The 19,371-nt window shown below is 39.0% G+C and overlaps 1 protein-coding gene across 2 annotated transcripts; it reads left to right on the top strand.

Moving 5' to 3' along the window:
* Positions 1-5,133: 5,133 nt before the first annotated feature.
* On the top strand, positions 5,134-13,794 carry loxl5a (lysyl oxidase-like 5a). 2 transcript variants are annotated; one of them, XM_088077765.1, is made up of 7 exons: positions 5,134-6,564; positions 7,624-7,732; positions 8,417-8,554; positions 10,655-10,811; positions 10,895-10,990; positions 11,128-11,243; positions 11,327-13,794. In XM_088077765.1, the coding sequence occupies exons 1-7, from the start codon at positions 5,565-5,567 to the stop codon at positions 11,331-11,333; spliced, it is 1,623 nt and encodes a 540-aa protein (XP_087933891.1). In that variant the 5' UTR covers positions 5,134-5,564; the 3' UTR covers positions 11,334-13,794. The 2 variants fall into 2 exon arrangements, with proteins under 2 accessions (XP_087933891.1, XP_042339862.2); XM_042483928.2 differs by lacking the exon at positions 11,327-13,794 and having other exon boundaries at positions 11,128-11,247.
* The last annotated feature ends 5,577 nt before the right edge of the window (positions 13,795-19,371 follow it).

The raw sequence follows: 19,371 nt of genomic DNA, 5'->3' as shown, positions 1-19,371 counted from the left end.
CGTATATGTGCACATGCACATGTAAAATGCAATTTTTTCCCACCACAGAAAGGTGAGTGTGAAACAGTGGTTACATTATCCAAAGCTACTTTACAGTAAAAACAAATCCAGTCTAGACATTTTCCTAGACAAACCTGACCTCATTTCTCACTGCTTGAATCATGTGACTGATCCATCAGCAGCCTGTTTAAGGTCAGTAATATCAGAGTGTTACACCGAGGATGTAAATCATTTCTATTGTTATGTCAGTTCTTAGCTGATCCTCAGAGTGTTTGCATATGTACGCACATACAGGACATTGCAATATAACTACATGTGTAGACGAGTCGTTCCATTCTTGCTTTTATATCTCTTAAATGTCTCTTGGGAATACAGGACAGATATAGGAGTAAATATGGCCTTTGTTTTGATTCACAACCTTCTTGTGCGTCATAGGACACTGAGGTTTATTACTTAAGTGGAAAAACTCTCACTCAGTGTTTTAACATGTTGGCTCAAGGTTTACTATTGACATGTTCACATTTCAGATCGGTGGAGGAACATAGTGCCCTTAAATACAAATACTGACCTGTACTGTACTTCTACTTTCAATGAGTTTGAATGCAGGATTTTTACTTGTAACAGAATATTTTTTACATTGTTGTACTGATCATTTTACTTTAAGATTCCAGTGTGTAGGATTAAAGGACATCTAGTTTTTTCATTATTGCGTAATCACCTAAAAGTTAGAATAGTGTTTTTGTTATCTTAAAATAAGCCCTTTACATTTACATACAGAGCGAGTCATTCTTTCTGGGGTCCACAGTGTTGGTGCTACAGTATTTTATTATTTATTGAACCTTTATTCAACCAGGTTTGTCCCATTGAGATTAAAAATCTTCCAGAACGGACAAACCACACATTGATTCTAGACAGGGCCATCCACGTGTTTGTGTCATGCCATAGTTCTCCTTCTTAATCTTTTCTTTCATTAATAGCCGCCTTTAAAAGCACTCGAGGACTCAAAGACGCAGCAACGCATCCACAGAAAAAAAATAAAGTGATACAAAGTTCAATATTTCCTGTGTAAGCAGAAGTGTGTAAACAGTGAGAGACTGCTTACGCTGCTGGAGCACCAACACACACTTTCCCAAGAAAGGGAAATCGAGTTCCTAAAAAGAAGAGACAGAAAGAGAGCAGTTTGATTTTACAAAAAAAGAGAGAATGCTTATGCATAGGACCAATAATTTGGTGATATCTGAATGATTTACACAAAAAACTCCTCTAGTAAAAGTCCTGCATATTTAACCTCCAAAGCAACTTTGATAGAAACTTAAGCCAGTTTTCATTGATGGTGTCGGATGTTGGACATCGACACCAGGGAAGCTGGAGGTTTATATCATGTTTGTGTCATCGAGTTATAGACGGAGGAGTGTCACTGGCTGAGAGATCTCATGTCCTTACACTGTGAAAGAGACCACCCGACATGCTGGAGGTATGAAATCCATCCAGTTACAGCCTGCCTGAGCCAACGAAACCTGATCAGATACACACACACACACACACACACACACACCCACACTCACACACGCGCACGCGCACACACACACACACACGGCCCTGCTCCTGTTTCTCACACTCACTCATGGCTTTATACTCACGCACAGATTGCTGAAAGGCTCTGAGTGCTTGTCAGGGTGTGTGTGTATATTTAGAGGGGGGTTACTGTGCTGTTAGTACAGGAGCAGATACAGGAGGTTATATACACCCTGTCACCCCTCCTCTAATCCCAAATGTGCTGGCTGCCTCCGTCACCATGCACTCGGGACTGGCACCACGCTACTGGCTACCAGTCTGTGCGCACGTTCAAGCAGCCAGAGTGACTGTGCCAGAACACGAATGAGATAAAATAAAGGCAAAGGTGACGTCCTCTCACCTACTTCCTGCCAGTCTACAACCTATGACTGAGCAATATTTTGCTGTTACATCGACCTTGTGATATGAGAGTAAATATGGTCTTAGATTTTGGATATCGTAATATTGTAAGTGCTCTTGTTTCCTGGTTTTAAAGGCTGCATTACAGTAAAGTTAACTGCAGTCCTGTTTTTTGTGTTTAAATTGTTATTTTTATTGATTGTATTTTATATTCTATTGTATTCTGTATTTCTTTTATCCTGTGTAAAGCACTTTGTGAGTCCTCTCTGTGAGAAGTGCTATATAAATAACATTTACTTACTTACTAAAGTCAGTACTAAAGTGATGGGTAAAGTACCTTAAAGCCATACTTTACTTAAAAGTACTAAATATCTTAATAAAAAATGACTGTGGTTGAACTTCAAGTCATCTTTTAAAATATTATTCAAGTAAAAGTCCTAAAGTATCCGTGTTTACTGGCAAAAGTAATTTTTTTATATTAAATGTAAATAAGTATCAAATTATTGTTATAAACAAAAAGTACAAGTAAATACTGGTAATTTAAAAAAGCAAGCGGAGAAATATGAAATATGTAATATATATATTATATATATAATATATATATAAATAAGAAATATGTAATTATTTGTTGTATTATTAAGTTGTTGTGTTTTTCAGAGTTTAAAGGAGTTAAAGAACAAAACTGTTTTTCCTTTTCTCCCATTACTTAATTTGTCCCACCATCTCTTCCTCCCTCCTTCCTTAATGCCCTCCTTTAGTTTGTAATAAGTAACTAAGATGCTTTGGCCAAATGCAGTGGAGTAAAAGTATACACTTTATTCAGGAAATGCAGTAGATTGAAAGTTAATATTGGCAGAAATATAAAAAAATAAAACACTCTTATCCGCTGTCCTTTTGGTAACATGACTAAAGATATGTTCTCCTCTGTTCACCTCAGTTGTTGTCTCTCTTTTACATACTGTTTATCTTCCTTTTAGCTCCCTCTACAGGAAAATCAGCTTACATAGCTCAGCTGCGGTGTGGGTCTTGTAGTTGATAAATGGAGGCCATGATGGTTTGCAGTCCTTATTGCATCCACTGGGAGGAAATGTATCTCCCCTCTATGACAATAGCTCTTGGGGCATCACAATATATTAATTTTATGTCTTTAAATCCCCACAACTGCAACCTTGAAAGACGTGTTGCTTTTTTATATACTTAAACTACAGTATAGACCAGACTCTTGTCATTTTCAAATGACCCATGCTGCAGCATGATGATTTTGCAGTACATTCACCGGCATCTAAATGGGATTTACACAACTCAAAACTTACAGCATAGTAGGTTAAGTTAAATTCACCTGTATCTCATCAATACAGGACCCAGGTACACTAAATTAACACCAGCACAGAATATCAACAGAGACATACTGTACATTCACCTGCAAACCAACAGCACATTAAGCAGACAAAAATCCCCTGTATCTCATCAACACAGGGTTTACAACGCAGGACAGATACACTAAATCAACGCTAACACAGCACAGATATTCACCTGCATCTCAACAGGGTTTACAGCACAGAAACACTCAAAGCCAACCGCACAATAACCAAGAGATGATGAACTGTGAAATGAACCCCAAAGGATGATTCACAGAGAGGTCCTGCATCACAGTATCAGTACTCTCTTGATGCTGGTCCCTAAGGTTCACACAGAGCTTGGCAAAACAAACAAACAAACAAACAAAAAAGCTTTTAAATACACCGCCATACTCTAATTCTCACTGAAACTGAAAATTGCACAAATGAATCTGTTTGTCTGTTCTGTGTTGCATTTTAACTGGACGTTGTGCTCGCTCTTTCTAATGTGTGATAGTTGTATTTGTCTGCTTGCATTTATTGTTGTAACAGTGGTTTATGCTGCCCTCTTGGCCAGGTTACTCTTGGTAAAGAGATTTTAAATCTCAATGAGTCTTCTTTCTGTTTGTCATATAATGTGTGTAACTATTTTGAGAGGCAGCCTGGTGTATCATTTTGTTATTGTATGGAAATAACACGCTGAAATTAGCAAATAACCAAATATGAATAAATGCCTGAATGGTGCAGCATTGGTAATGCTAACTGGCTATCCCTGTTAGCACCAGTGGACTCACCTGTTGACATGTTGTCATGTCCTCCTCCTCTTTCTCCTCCTGCTCCTCTTCTTGCTCCTGGTCTGTCACGTTTCTCCGCTGGTATCTGAGTGTTGTCATTAGGCTACCGCTGCTAACGATAAAGATTTTCGACGCTAACGTTATTTTTAAATATGTCTGAACTTTTTAAGCGTCCTGCAACATCAACCTCGAGTATTTTTTTTTCTCGAACCTGCTCTGCTCCAACTTCTCGTTTTTGGGCTCCTTTTCCCATCTCATTTGCCACTCTATTTCATGGGTGTATTATTCTGTTTGCTTATACCATTATACTTTATTTACTTCCTGCTTGACCTTTGACATTACATGATGGACTGATCCACTTGAAGCTGTGGGGGGAAGTGACAGCGGCCGGTACCACTATTTCACCTGCCTTATACAGGTAGACTATTTACATAGGAGCCGTGTAACCCCCTAATCAGGTGGGCTGTCCCAGCATTATATATATATATATATATGGTCAAGACAAAAAAATAACATTGGACAAGATAACAAATGGAAAACATATTTTACATTTTCTTAAAAATAAATAAATAATACATTTATGCATCACGTGATACAGCCCTACTATCATGGCAGAGAAAGTAACAGATACAGAGAGGTAACAAAATGTTCTTTAACCCTAACCTGCCCCTTCCCCATGGGTCTCTCATGAACTTCCATAAATATACATATAAAATATAAAATATATATAAATATACACAATACATATAAACAGTCTCTCACATGTGCATTACAGAATAAATAAATAAAAAAGTATGAATACAAATTCAAATCATATTTCTAGCTAAGTTGAGTGCACCTCCACTGCCACCATGTGGTGAAGAGGTCGAGATAGTTAAATGCAGCCCAGACAGAGCACTTCAAAATAGACGCTCCCAATACCAACATTATATACTGAATGCACAATGTGATGTAGCAGAAATTAAATCCTAGCCCTTTGAAACCTGAGGAAATTGGCTTTCTATCAAAAATCACGGGGAAAAAGCAGAAGATTACCTGAAAAATACATTAAAAATAAATAAATGAATAAACAAAGACAAAGAAAGATTTTAAAATTTTACTTAGAATTATAATGAATGAGTAAAATAATTCAAAATATACAATAATGATAACACCCCCCGCCGTAAATTAACTAATTTCTTGCAACATGTCTCATCAAGTTGTGCACCAATTTTTGATGAAGGTTCAGAGGTGAAATACTTGTGAAAGGATTTGAAAGTAGTACAGGAAAAGTGATTTAGCTCTAAGTTTCAAGCGCGCATGGACAAGCATTATAAAGCTGAACCTGCATTTTTCCGAGATTAACTCACTTTATAAACATTTGAAGACGTCTCAACCCAAACTCTCTATCTCTCTCTCTGGTGATGCTGTGCGCAACTGTGTGACGGAGTGGAGTGTATTCAAAACACACCCAGCAAATGTCCGTCGTTAAAGCCTCAGTGTTGGAGCTCTTCACACAGAGACACCATCACGCCGAGCTATGGAGAAGTTTGTGCTCGTATTAGTTTGCCTGCTGGATGTCCTGGTGTGTTTTGGTACCGGTCAGCACCATTTGAGCGCGGGTGTCGGACCGTGGAGACACCGGATGCAGTGGGAGAATAACGGTCAGGTGTACAGTTTACTGAGCACGGGAACTCAATATCGCTCACCTGCGCAGAGCAGAAGACGCACTCAGCTCTTATTGACCACTAAAAACAGTTTTAACCGACACCCCCCTCCTGTTGCGCTTAGTAGGTCCACCAGAACCAGATCAGGAGAGCTCCAGGACGCACCCCGGGTTCACTCTCAACACAACGAACAGAGTCAAACGGATGCGTCGGTTCTTGGTGTTGATGCGGGGCAGTATTTACTCCCTTCGGGACGACCCGGGGCACGCAGTCAGTCTCCACCGCGCCTCGCAACCTCTGATGAGGCTGTGGGATACCGGTCACAACGTGCACCAGTTAACGGCAGCGCCGCAGCTTTCACCTCCGCCCAGGAGTTCTCCGGCAGTGGAGTCCCTCGAGGAGGCCGGAGTACACCTGGGGACGGCACACAACGGGCCACTGTGTCACCAGTAAGATCCCCGGACTTTACGCACAGCCGAGGCGGCAGGATAAACTCAGAATCACCTGCCGGGTCACCTGGCACAGCTGGTTGGGTCACCATGGCTGAGGATAGCGGGGATACACGTCGCATTCAGCAGCAAACGCGTTTAGGAGACGCTCGCAGCGCGCAAAGAGCGCACTCACTGACTAGAATTACACCGGAGCCAAATGTTCCCCCCACCGCGCTCTCCAGTAACTCCGTAGAAATACACTTCCCCCGCACGAGGTCGGATACAGCAGGGGCTGCAGACACGGGTGACCCACGGGACCCACACAGTATTCATCACAGGAACTCGGTTTTCTATAATGTTTACCCTCCAGACCGCAGGAACAGGATCTCAGCAGTGCGCCCTGCACCAGGACCGGGATATGGCACCAGGTTCTTCCACAACGGTGAGGCGGGCGGGAGACAAAGTGCATAAAAAGTTTCCTGACAGACGCTGTTTGAACGTTAAAAAAGTATTGATGAATAACACCCTGGAATCAAAGTCTGAATAATCAATGAGCCCTGGCAGTTACAGCACATTTTCCGGTGAAACACGCGCCCCATATTCATGATCAAAATTTAAATCCCCTTTTTTAATAATGCATTTTAATGAGAGTGAGACATAATGTCCCCTTATAGCAAAATTAATGTCTCCTGCATGAGAGGCTCTGAGCAAAATTGAAATTAAATGGCTGATTGATAGACTGAGACTGAGTCATTAGTACAGAAGTTGGCCAGAAGTGGTGCATAAAGTTTAAAGTATTTAAAGTTCTCCATTCAGTATTCTGCTGAAGTGTTCTATTAGCGTATGCAGTATCACATTTACTCAGGTAGAAAGAGTAAAATGACTTGTTTAACCCTTTGAAACCTGATCAAATTGGCTTGATTTCTTTCAAAAACATGGGAAGAAGACAATGAGCAACAAAAGAAGTGCCCCCAAAAAAAAAAGTTTTAAGAAATTAGTAAAAAATCCAAGAAAATTAATTTTAAAAAAGGAAAGAAAAAAAGGACAAAGAAAGTAGAAAAAACCCTGGGGAAAGTGTTTAAGAATTCTGTTAATTCAGTAAAATAATTTCAAATCTGCTCAGGCTTCAAAGGGTTAAATATTTGTAAAAGGTGAAATGATTTCAATCTAGGTTTTGAAGGGATAACAGCAAGATTTGTTCAATTTCCTATTTTTTAACTTGAGTAGATGTTTTTTTTTCTTGTATACACTTGAGAAACTTCAGTAAATGTTCTGATGATGCGTGCATGCTTATTCAAATCCCCACACATATTTCTGTTGATTGTGATACATCATCGTTTACTTTCCAAACTTCCTTTGTGAATAAAGTTTCTGCCTCATTTCCAGAAGACAGACTTAGGTTGAAACTCCTACTTTTCAAAGGTCTTGACAAAAAGTAAACACATTTTCTGCCCAAATAAATGCATATATTTAAAGTTGTGTTTTCATTTTCTTTCTGCAGGCCTCCCGGATTTGGTGCCGGACCCTTACTACATCCAAGCTGCCTCTTACATCCAGAGAGTGCAGATGTACGCACTTCGCTGTGCTGCTGAAGAAAACTGTCTTTCCAGGTGCACTTATTTATTTGACATCACACCACATTAACCTGTCAGTCAAGTCAAGAGCAATTAAATAAGCCCATTAGATTTAGAGTCAGCCTGATGTGTCACCCTTTGTCCTTAACTGACATTTTGTTGCATGTTATCCACTGAGTGATAAAAAATGATATCTTTAAGCACAAAAATCAATAGGTATACACCTATAAAGAAATAATGATAATCGTTTAAGGTTCCTTTGAGGTTTCCAGATTAGGATGTGTGTTGGCCTCTGTCCCATTTGGAAGCCGTAGCTGAATGACAGAGTGGCTGGACATAAACCTGGCAGCTGCACGAGATTCTCCCCTCTGATCTGAGCAGCCACTTTGCCAAGTAAAAGGAGCTCTGAAGTGAAAGGCAGAGGATTCCTGAGGTGAATGAAAAACCTACTGAGGCAAGACCAGAAACCACCCTGTCGCTTACACAGCACTGCACCGTTATGTAAACCGGCCAGTGAGGAGGAGACGGAGTTCAGTGTGCAGTGAAGTGTGTGTAGAGAATAATGTGATGTAGAGATACCACAAACAAAAAGGTGATACAAGTCAACCCCAGCTGTGTTCTCTCACTTTCTCAGCAAATTAGGTCTTCTTACTGTCATGTCTGCTTGTAGATACAAAAGGTAAATTTGGCTTATTCTCTTACTATTTCCTTTCCCTTCAGGTCTGCATATCACCCGAGTGTGAGGGACCTCGACTACAGGGTCCTGCTGCGGTTCCCACAGCGAGTGAAGAACCAGGGAACGGCAGACTTCCTCCCAGTGAAGCCCAGACATGAGTGGGAATGGCACAGCTGCCACCAGTGAGTTCAGCGTTATTACTGATTGATTATTAAGTCCATGAATCATGTTCAGCAGTATGTCGTCTCTTTGATCTGACAGATTTGACTGAATTATACAATTGAGATAGTTTTAGTTAGAGGTTAAAGTTGGTATTTTTCAACACAGACCTTGTTTTTCCATGTTTTTTTTTTTTTGCCTAAGTGACTAATTGGAGTCACATTTTAAAAAGGAAAATTGGTCCAGTATTGAGCAAGAAGGCTGCAGCAGAAAGCAGAGAAACAGGCTGCAGTGTAACCACTCAGGGCAACTATGTACTGTCAATGTACTTCCACTAAAAGTGCTTGTTTTCATCATTGACAGGCTCAGATTATCGATCCCTACAGAGAACTGACTTTGATCACTCCTTTTATTGACATTTCTATATTTCAATAACTTTTTCTAATGGTCGACCAAGGTTATTCCTTTTATTGACACTTTTAGATGACCTTTATTTATGCTTTTACTTTAAAATTTTACTGTTGATCAGGATTGCTTTTAATCAAGTTTACTGCTGTGCTGCTATGATGTTCTATGTGAATGTTTATTGTATTTTTCAATTGTTTTGTACTGCAGATCAAATTTCCCCGTGAGGGAAATAAAAGCTCTGAACTGAACTGAACTGAGAGATAGACAATTTTGTTAAAGAATGAGATTGTTTTCATTTAACCAAAAACAGCCAAGAAATTGCTGTTGCGAATTTCACCGTACTCCATTTAAATAAAAAACAATTTTATCATCACAAAACAAATTTCATTCAAAGTCAAGAGGAAAAAAATAAAACTCACAAAAATCATCTTAGTTCATCTATCCACTATTACAACCATCACCCATGCTGGTTTGGTTGAAATAAACTTCATGATTCACCCACTTAAATGTGAAATGTTTACACAGTAAAATTACTGTTCATTTTTAAATAATAACTACACCCCCAAAACTCTTTTTTTTAGTCGAAAAGCAATATATAGGATTTAGTAGAAGTATTTAGTGGTGTTGTTGATTGATTCAGGTCCAAATCTTGACATTTGAGTGTTAAAATTCTACATATTGCATATAAATATGCATACTGACTGTTGAATTTTGCTATTGGCTTTCATCACCAACCGAGCCCCCCGTCCCCGGCCTCTCACCAACACACTATTATGTTTGTGCTGGGGAACCTCAAGTCAAAGGTGTGGGGTTTAGTTACTCTTTAACTCTTAAATGGAGTCAGGTGGGTTCAGTGATGGGAAATTCGTGGATGTTTCTGTTGAAACAAAATGGATCTTTCTCTTACTCTTTCTCTTAGACAAAAATGTCTACTTCCGTAGGGTTCCTTTCCAGAAATTGTCTGACACTTGAATTAACAATATGAGCCTGTCAGTGGCAAAAAAACGCACTTTTAGTGGTCAACTTATGGTGCGCCATTGCCCTGAGTGATTGCATTGCAGCCTGTTTTGCCCCTGCCAGCTACAGCCCTCTCACTCAATACTAATTTCAAAAATTGTTGTTCCCATGACTCACTTAGACACAAAAACATACAAAAATATTTTTTTTTTTATTAGGGTACATTGAGAAATGCTGAAGTTACCATTTAGTAATAGAAAAATTACACAAAATGTATATTAAATTTCACATAGTCCTATGCTTGTCTTCATTATTCTGGCTGCCAACATACTGAGATGTAGTCTTCAGTGTTTCTAAAAGGACAAGGCAGCATCTATTAAGACTGCAGCTTCACTGATACAATCACAGTCACAACTCCTCCTGTCTACATGTCCTTGGGCAATACACAGAATCCCAAATAGCTCCTGCTGAAATGATGCTCTGTTTGATCATCTAAGAGCTGCACAAGCAGCTCTATTTTGTGCCAGTTACACTTTGTTCGATTCCTTTCTCTGTGCTAATATGTGTTTGATCAAATATATTAAATGTGAGTAATTTTTTTTTTAGGAATAGAACGTTGTTATGCACAAAATGCAATAACTTACTATGTGAGTAGCTGTGTACCATCAATATGAGCCGACAACAGCAGAAATGATCATTTTTATTAAAATTCGCAGTAAAGCTCTCATTTGGATCTGTGTGTCTCTGTGTGTCTGCAGGCATTACCACAGTATGGAGGCCTTTAGTAACTATGACTTGCTGGATGTCTCCACCGGACAGAAGGTTGCTGAGGGACACAAAGCCAGTTTTTGTCTCGAGGACACGTCTTGTGACCCAGGGGTACGACGACGCTTCGCCTGCACTGCTCACACACAGGTTTGTCTTCCTGCTTTATGACTGCTTTTTTTCTACAGTGAAGCATCTGTTATTTTATTTATTGAGGTCTGGATTTTTCTCAGGGGCTCGGTCCTGGTTGCTATGACACCTATCACGCCAACATCGACTGCCAGTGGATCGACATCACTGATGTACCACCTGGAAACTACATACTCAAGGTGGGAGTGTAGAACTGATTTCACAAAATATGCAAGATAAATTGTGACCAAATTAATCACTAACTCGAGCAGAATTCACGTATGTTTTCAAATAAGGAGAAATCAGTATAACTACTTATGTTTCTGTCGGTCCTCAGGTGACAGTGAACCCCTCACAGATGGTTCAGGAGTCAGATTTCTCCAACAACGAGGTTCGCTGTGACATCAGGTACACAGGAAGCTACGTCCAGGCGAGAAACTGCAGGATCACTGTGTAAGTCAGTAAGTTCTTACTGCTTGTCGCTGAGATCAGAAGTAAAAACTGATAAACACTGATGTTTACTCTTTGTCCAACAGAAGCTGACCTGGCTGAAGAGAAATGATTACTTATTACCTTTTTGTTGCTCTTAATGTACAGTTGCAACTTTATTGTGCAGCTGTTTTACTTTAAAATGTTTTCTAATCTGTTGTTATTTATGATATCTTATAGTAATACAGCCAGGCTAAGTTAACATATGTTATTTGTAAGAATATAAATGTTTAAGCAATGCAAGACTGTACTGTAAGCTGTGTGTGCAGGAAACTTTAGGAAAGTGTGTCAACATGATTAAAAATTGTAAAGAAAACAAGCTATTCTTGAAGGACTTACACATTTGTGTGATATCTAACAAAAAAGGGCCCCACAAATGACAAAATACGTGCTTAACATAAAGTTACACATGTTAGGTTGGTTGAGGAACGTGGTGACAACATACCTTAAAATGATTCAGAGTTCACTTGGTTTAACACGTCTCCTGGGGAATGTTTATGCATGCACCACTTCAACCTGCCTCCTTCAGGGACTGGTCTCTACTTTACGGCCATCAGCACACTGATCACGTGATCGCAGCCTTCCAAAATATATACATGAATTACTGGCCCGTGATTACATGGTATATATACAAATGTTTTTGCATAACTTGAGTACACATATAAACAGTGCATGAGAATAGCCTCCAATTACTCACCCCACGTTGTGTTAAATTCAGACAGAAAATCTTTCTTTTTCTTACACGTCTCCGCAGTAAACAATCCAAAACCAGAAAATTCGTAATGAATTGAGGTCAAAGGGCAGAATTTCCCAAACTTCTTATTGACTGACACTTCTCCTGCATGTTTTAGATCTCTCTCTAAACGATCAGCTCTTAATCACGCAGCTTCAGGAGTTCACAATGAGATGATCATTTGAATCAGCTGTTAGAGCAGGCAGAGATCCAAAACATGAAGGACGACGCTGTCCTAGGAGATTATGTTTAACCGTGCAGGAGATTGTCTGAGAGTTTGAAAATTGACATTTTAATATAGTTTTGCTGTTGTTAAATGTGGCCCCTTATGACTTTTCTAAATTTTGGGATTTTTTGTTCACCATGGAGTCACTAGGAAAAAGAAAGTTTTCTTTACAAATTCACTGTAACACAGGGTGAATAATTGGTATACAAATGATCATTTGTGGGGTGAAATATTCCTATAGGAAGCTTAATTCAGTCATACTGTTTAATTGAATTGGTGCTTATTTTAATGTAAACAACGGTGCGGTTTGCCCCTCAGCAATAAAAGACCCTCTGTGTACTATTAAACACATACTACTATGTAAAGTGCTGTTAAAATATAAGACTTGCATGCGTGCATTTCAAGCAGTATGTCATGTATGAAATGAAAAGTCTGTGCTTTTACAATCTAGTCTGAAGGGTATTTGATTGTTTGAAAGGTGTCCTGATTTTTTTGTATATTTTATAATAAAGTTTGTTACCATTGAGGACTGACGCCTAACTCAAAAAAACTAAATGGTCACTACTGACGGGATAATTTGAACAAATATTTAACAACATGAAGTCATTCCACTTCTTATTTACCATTAACAGCAGTGAACACAAGCTGAGGTTCATTAGCATGAGGAGTGGTGCATTTCTTAAATGCTTCTGGAATAACACACCTCGGAGAAATACCTAAAATAATTCCACTGAGCACGTTTATGTCTTTCGGAAATGGCAGCACAAGTCATAGCCTCACAGCACCTGCCTGTTGTTGCGTGTTTGTCATGCTGTGTTACAGATGAGTGATTGGGAAAACATTTATTCACCTGGCATTAACCCCAGGTGTCTGGGAACGCTCTGTTTACACTTTGTCACCAGATTTATTAAGAACACTCTGACGTGGAAATGTATAAATATTCACCACAAATATTTCTGTAACACTATTCATTCTTTTTGCTCTTTGCTGTCCAGCAAAAATACTACGTCATAGTCTTATGATGTTAAATATAGGGCACGAAGGTGAACATTTTTTTTTTAGATTTTGGGTGAATTCAGTCTGATTTGTTTTAGCACCACAACAATGTATGGTGAAAACATAATGAATGGAGCGATTTATGCCTTGAAGGAACCCTTTGTGTGGTCAGTCAATCAATCAGTTATTCCAGACTCATGGTCAAGAGACAAAACATCAAATACACTAGAGAAATACACAAACACAGAGCAAAATCGTGGTGTAAAATACAAGTGTCTCCACCACTGGGATTAGTGTTATACCTTACATTGGACAGAACAAGTATTATTTCCTTCTCAGAGTCATTAAGCCGGCAGATAAATTTATACATGAGATTCCTTAAAACAGCTTGGAGGGTATTGACTCTTGCAGCCACAAATATTTCACTTGCACTTCACTATCTAGGTCTCTTGAGTAATATTGTCATGGCATTATTATACGTGCAACTTCTGTAAAGTTGCCTTTTCTGTACTTTGACCGCAAGTGTATAAAGTGGTGTACAATATGCTCTGAACAGAAAATTCTCCACTTCATCTGTACACAAACTAAATTTACGTGAGAGAATGTTGAGCTTGAGGTTCTTGTAGAGGGGAAGATTTTAGCAACTTTCACGCAAAGCCTTGATGAAAGGAGGAAACTGTTTCAGGATGTTTATGAGATGAATTTGCAGGCAGCTGTGAGCTGAGGTCATGGAGTGTATTTTCTCTGCAGCATCTGTTACAGCAGCTCCCTCACTGACTCACTTGCACAGTCTGTCTTATGGCAGCATCAGGGCCGCAGCGGGTCACCATCACCTCCACCTCCTCTCATGGAAATGAGCGCTGTGGCTTTCTCAGATGCAGTGTAGGTACATCTGCATTTGCTGTGTTGATGATCTCCACCCTCAAGTTATGAAGGCACAATAAAACCAGAGGAGAGAATTAGAGTAATTTTGATGGGATGTTCACTCTGCATTAACATTACTGTGCATTCATCACTGTAACACAGTAATACAGTGGTTAAATACATTCTGATCTGTTACTTGAGTAAAAGTGCTAATGCAATAATATAAGAATTCTCCACTACAAGTAAAAGTCCTGCATTCAAAATCCTACGTCATCCTACATCCTACGTCAAAGTATAGAAGAATTATCAGTAAAAAAAAACAAAAAACTGTAAAAGTACTAGTGATTCTGCAGAATAATGGTTCCTGTGACCAGTGTTGTAACCACTTTTCTTTGTCAGTGGGTGTTTCTGAATGGGAATTTAGAACATTTAGATCAATTGGGACTGTGGTTTGCATGTTCAGCATTTTATCTTCAGTGTTTTCATGTATTGCGGGACTTGAACTGGTCTGGTCTGAGTCTCTGCCTGTGACTGATAACATTTTTGAATTATTAATATTAGATAATAATACTGAGTGATAAACACTACGAGATGCCTTTTACTGTTGTAGCTGTTTGAGGTGGAGCAAATGTAACTGTTTTATATATCCTACAGTAGTGGTTTAGCCCAGTGGTTCCAAACCTTGGGGGCTAGCCCCTCCAAAGAGTCACAAGATACATCTGAGGGGTCATAAGTTGATTGATAATGAAAGGAAATTGCAAAATAAAGTTCTGCTGCAAAGTATTTATATTGATTTGTTGGAGATTCTCTGTCGTTTATCAGATGATTTTACTCCCACAAATAGGTATTTAAATTAAACCGTCAGAAGTTTAGAGGGTAAGAGGTTGTGACAAGAGGTCCCAACCATCCACTGCTTAAGGGGCCACAAGCCAAAAAGTTTAGAAACAACTAGTTTAATCTCTTTTTTAAGTTTATAATGCGGCTTTTTTTGTTGGTAAAATATGAATCTGAAAAGTAACCAGTTATAATGTTGTATATCAGTTGGAACTACTTAAGTAGCCTTCAGCACTTAAGTTACTGTGCTTGATGACTCTCCACTGCTGTAATGATGAAAGATGCAAAAGATGGGAAAGTATCAGAGATGAGGAAAATCTTGCCGCTTATATCCACCTCACTGGGCTTGTTCCGATTTTATAACCCAGATTTCACTCATCCTCTTACCCAAACTTGGCGTCCATGTGGAGCCGACACCATCTTTGGTCAGAGAGCGGTGGAGGTGATCCGCTGATGTGAATTTGAGTGTGACAGAGGGTCAGGGCAGAGCCTCCTCTGCCGCACCAGGTGCTGTTTGCTCAGGGCAGGCCGACGTGCTAAGCCTGCAGGGCGTGCAGGATGAGCAGAGCTGCCGGTCGCCCCTGCCTGCCCCCGCTGGAGATGGCGAGGAGGAGAGAAATTCCACAGATCCGCAGACGGCCAGGAAAACCTGAGTGCAAACTGCTGGCATCAGCAGCACCACGGCTAAACCATTCTTATCACGGGCTGCAGGTCTGTGAGGTCGTGCCCAGAGGCCGGACTGTCTGAGACTGCCGGTCAACAAGTGTCCGAGCCAACAGGCGAGACTGCAGTGACACTGGATGGCAGGCAGTTTGTTCCTTACAGACACAAACTGCAAAATACTGACCTCATCAACCTTTATGCTTCTGATTTTTCTGTATTTCTTTGTTGCAGATTTAAGTTAAACTTTCAAATCTGTAGGTTTATTTTATAGCATTCAGTCAACTGACAATGTCTTTTGAGTCATGCATTTGTAAACTTGGTGACAAGACCTCAAAATAAACGTCTGTGGGTTTAAACAAAGCTTGCACACACAGCATGAGTTCATTATGACAGAGCTGCTGAAGAGTCTGTGGGATACATCACTCTAAACTCTGACAACTCGAACAATCAACACCATGATGTCAGTGTTCATATAAATCAGCATCCACTTATAATTCACTTAACACACTGAGACAATTACGGTCTCACACATCAACTCAGTGAGAAGACAAAAAATAATACATGCAACAAGTAACAGGAATGTCACCAAGTCACCTGAATGACTTGAGGCAGACTTTAGTCACAGATTTGATGACTTGACATGACAAAATAAAAAAAGACTGGCAACTCATCTTGGACTTCAACACCAATGACTTGAACTTGAGCCTTTTTACTTGATAACTTCCCCGATACCTGAAGATTGAGAAGAATTTTATTTAAAAATTGTGCCACAAATCAATGAATTTCCATTCATTCCCTAAATCAGCTAACATTAACATTATTTTTTCCCAGCAAGTCGACATTTAACTCCACTTTGTTTGAACCAACCCAACATCCAATCAAGTTTCAGAAGAGACTAACATTAACATATTAACATTAACATTACATTACTAAGCACCATTTGAAAAAGGATGATACCAAAGATCATTTTGTTCGAGGAAAGAAACAGGTTGTGTGGAAGTCAACAAAAAATGAATTTAAATGAATTGCAGTAAAATGGCTTAAAAATAACAGAGACACAGCAGCTTCCAACAAACATGTTTCAACAAATAAATATACATTTTTAAAAAAAATCATGATTTTTGTAAATTAAATATATTTAGCGTCTACTATGATGCATTATATTTCAGTCTTGACTTGGGATTTGAGCACAAGGATTTAAGACTTTCTTGTGACTTGCAAAACAATGACTTGGTCCTCCCTCTGCTGATCATTCAGTGATCTGTTTATGGTGGTAATGAACAGATCTGATTCAGCTCCCCAGCTAGCAGGAAATGTCCCCACAACATTGACTAACGTTACCTGCAAGCTGTAATAATGTTTTAAAGAAAACATTTTAATCTAATGTTCAAAGATTTTTTAAAGGAAGTTTGTCTTTTCAAATAATGTATCTTTAAGGTTAAATGTGTTGTTTTGTTTTGGTGATGTTGAGAGGTGACAGATCATATAATGTTCTTTTTGTAAAATGTTCCCACAATGTTACATGAGAACAAAGACATAACATTTTCAAAGCAACATTCAGAAATGTTATTGAAGACTGAGATTACAGAACTTTTTTTTAATGAAAATGTAACGTGATATGTTAACAATAAAAAAACATTTCTAACATTTTTTGTTGTTTATGAAGAATGTTGTCTTGAACTTTAAGAAGAACAAACTACAAGAAAACTTGCCGCTGAAAACATTACCAAAACACTGCATTGGTTTCACTGTACCATTTTCAAGTTCTTAGAACCAAAATTTCTAGTTGGGCCTTTAGCTGCTTAAAAACTATTAAAAGTGCTAAATGAACTATAAATCTGCTCATACACAAAACCACTGACACACTGAAGTGTTGGTTTTAACTCCCCCTGCTGTGTTTGTAAAGTCTGCAGAATGAGCTTCCATCATTAGAGAAATAACTTGACGCCAGCTCTGTACTAATGTCATGTTTCTCTGTCTGGATCCGTGGTCAGTATGTTTACCTTTGTTGACTATTGTTTGTTTATAGCAAAGACTAGAAGCTGTTTGTGTGAGCACAGTGGAAATGAGTCTCCTCCTGGTGTTACACCGCCGTGTGTCTGACATCCTGAAGGACGGAAACAATGTTTACCTGGGCAGGACGAGGACTCCCTGACTCTGACCATTTACACATCATTACAGATTTAACAGCTTTGAAACAGAAGAATGTGCCTAATGACCCCTGTACTTTTCCTCCCGGAGCCGCTGTGTAAATATCCAAACACTCAACAGGCTGTCTGAGTGAACACACGCTGTGATTAATCCTGTTATTGTATTATTTTTGGACTGAGAAGTGGGACTGTCGACCCGGATGGAACTGCAAACAGAGGAGGAGGAGGAGGAGGAGGAGGAGAGGAGGGTGAGGAGAAGGGTGAAGAGGGCGGACAGGTTATTCAGCTGAAACCCTCCACTTATTTTTGGCCTGAATTTGCTCTCTAAATGCTCGTATTGTTTTAGAGGTTTTACACATGAGTGTCAGACAACGTCAACGTGTCTCCTCTCGTACCAAACATCTGTTCATCTCTCAGGAGGAGGACGCCTTACGGCTCCAGAGACATACATATAAAAACACACATATGCATGCAGACATGTAGGAGCAGACGTGAGACTGTTTCTGTCTCCTGTAACATGAAATGTTCTACTGTGAAAAAGAGAGGAATGTGCAGTATTGAGAGACTTGGTGTTTTGACCCCTTGCTGTTTACTTTTTGCAGACATCTTGTGAGAAAAAGACACTCATACTCCCAATTTATTATATTTTGTGCAGCAGAACTGACTACAAGGGGCAAGTATTCATTAGTATTTATCACAGGGTTATTTGATGGATCAGATGATGCAAAGCATAATACTTTCATAGCACTAGTGTTAAGTGCAGTTAAAGACATTACAAGTGCTTCAAATGTATTGCCAAAGATGTTTTTGTCTCAGTTGTTGAGGTGTTTAATTGTTTATTTCTTCCAAAATATTATTAAAAACAAAACACAAGCATTGGACAATTTCACTAAACCCACTGAAATTATTTTACCGAATTATAGTAGTTTAGAATCAGCATGTGTGCAATAAAATCATCTTGCTTCGCATGCATAGCCTACTATACTTATTGTTTAATGGCATTCACATCATATTCCGTTATTGCAATGCACTCTTCTACAACTGGAACAGCACAGTAGGCCACAAACCTTTATCCCATATATGATTTTTAGTAACATTTTTACCTGTATATACAGGGTGAATGTTTGTGTCCAACTGTTATAATGCACATTCATATTTTTATTTCACACCAACCCACCTTTATGTGATAGTTACATTTTTTTCCTGCATATATTTGTATAGCGTTATTTTCTTGTTGTAGTTATATATTAATACTCTGTAGTCAGTTCTCAACATGCGTCGCCAATAAAGTTGTTTGTGATTCTGGTAAAGTTTCACTAAGATTTCATGAAACTTGAAAAAAAAAACTAAAGAAAACAGTTATCATCTATTATTTTCTCTACCACACTATCACTTCCTGCCCCAGTATATCTTGTGCCCAGGCAGCTTGTTTGACAGTCTAACAGCTGTGATTATAAATAAATAAATAGCTCATTGAATCATTAAAATCAGACAATAGTTACGTACAGACAGAAAAATGTAATACTTTGTAGACAGACATCAAGGACATTGTGTAGTTTTCTGTTTCCATGTAAACCATGTGTAGCTGCAATGAAGAAACATTAATTAAGATAAAAAGAAATGAGC

This window comes from Plectropomus leopardus, chromosome 5 (assembly GCF_026936395.1).
Source record: "Plectropomus leopardus strain MGB_pleo_1.0 chromosome 5, ASM2693639v1, whole genome shotgun sequence".
In the NCBI taxonomy this organism is placed as follows: Eukaryota; Metazoa; Chordata; class Actinopteri; order Perciformes; family Serranidae; genus Plectropomus; species Plectropomus leopardus.
The sequence above is the reverse complement of the archived record's forward strand: the minus strand, read 5'-3'. Positions and strand labels throughout refer to the sequence as shown.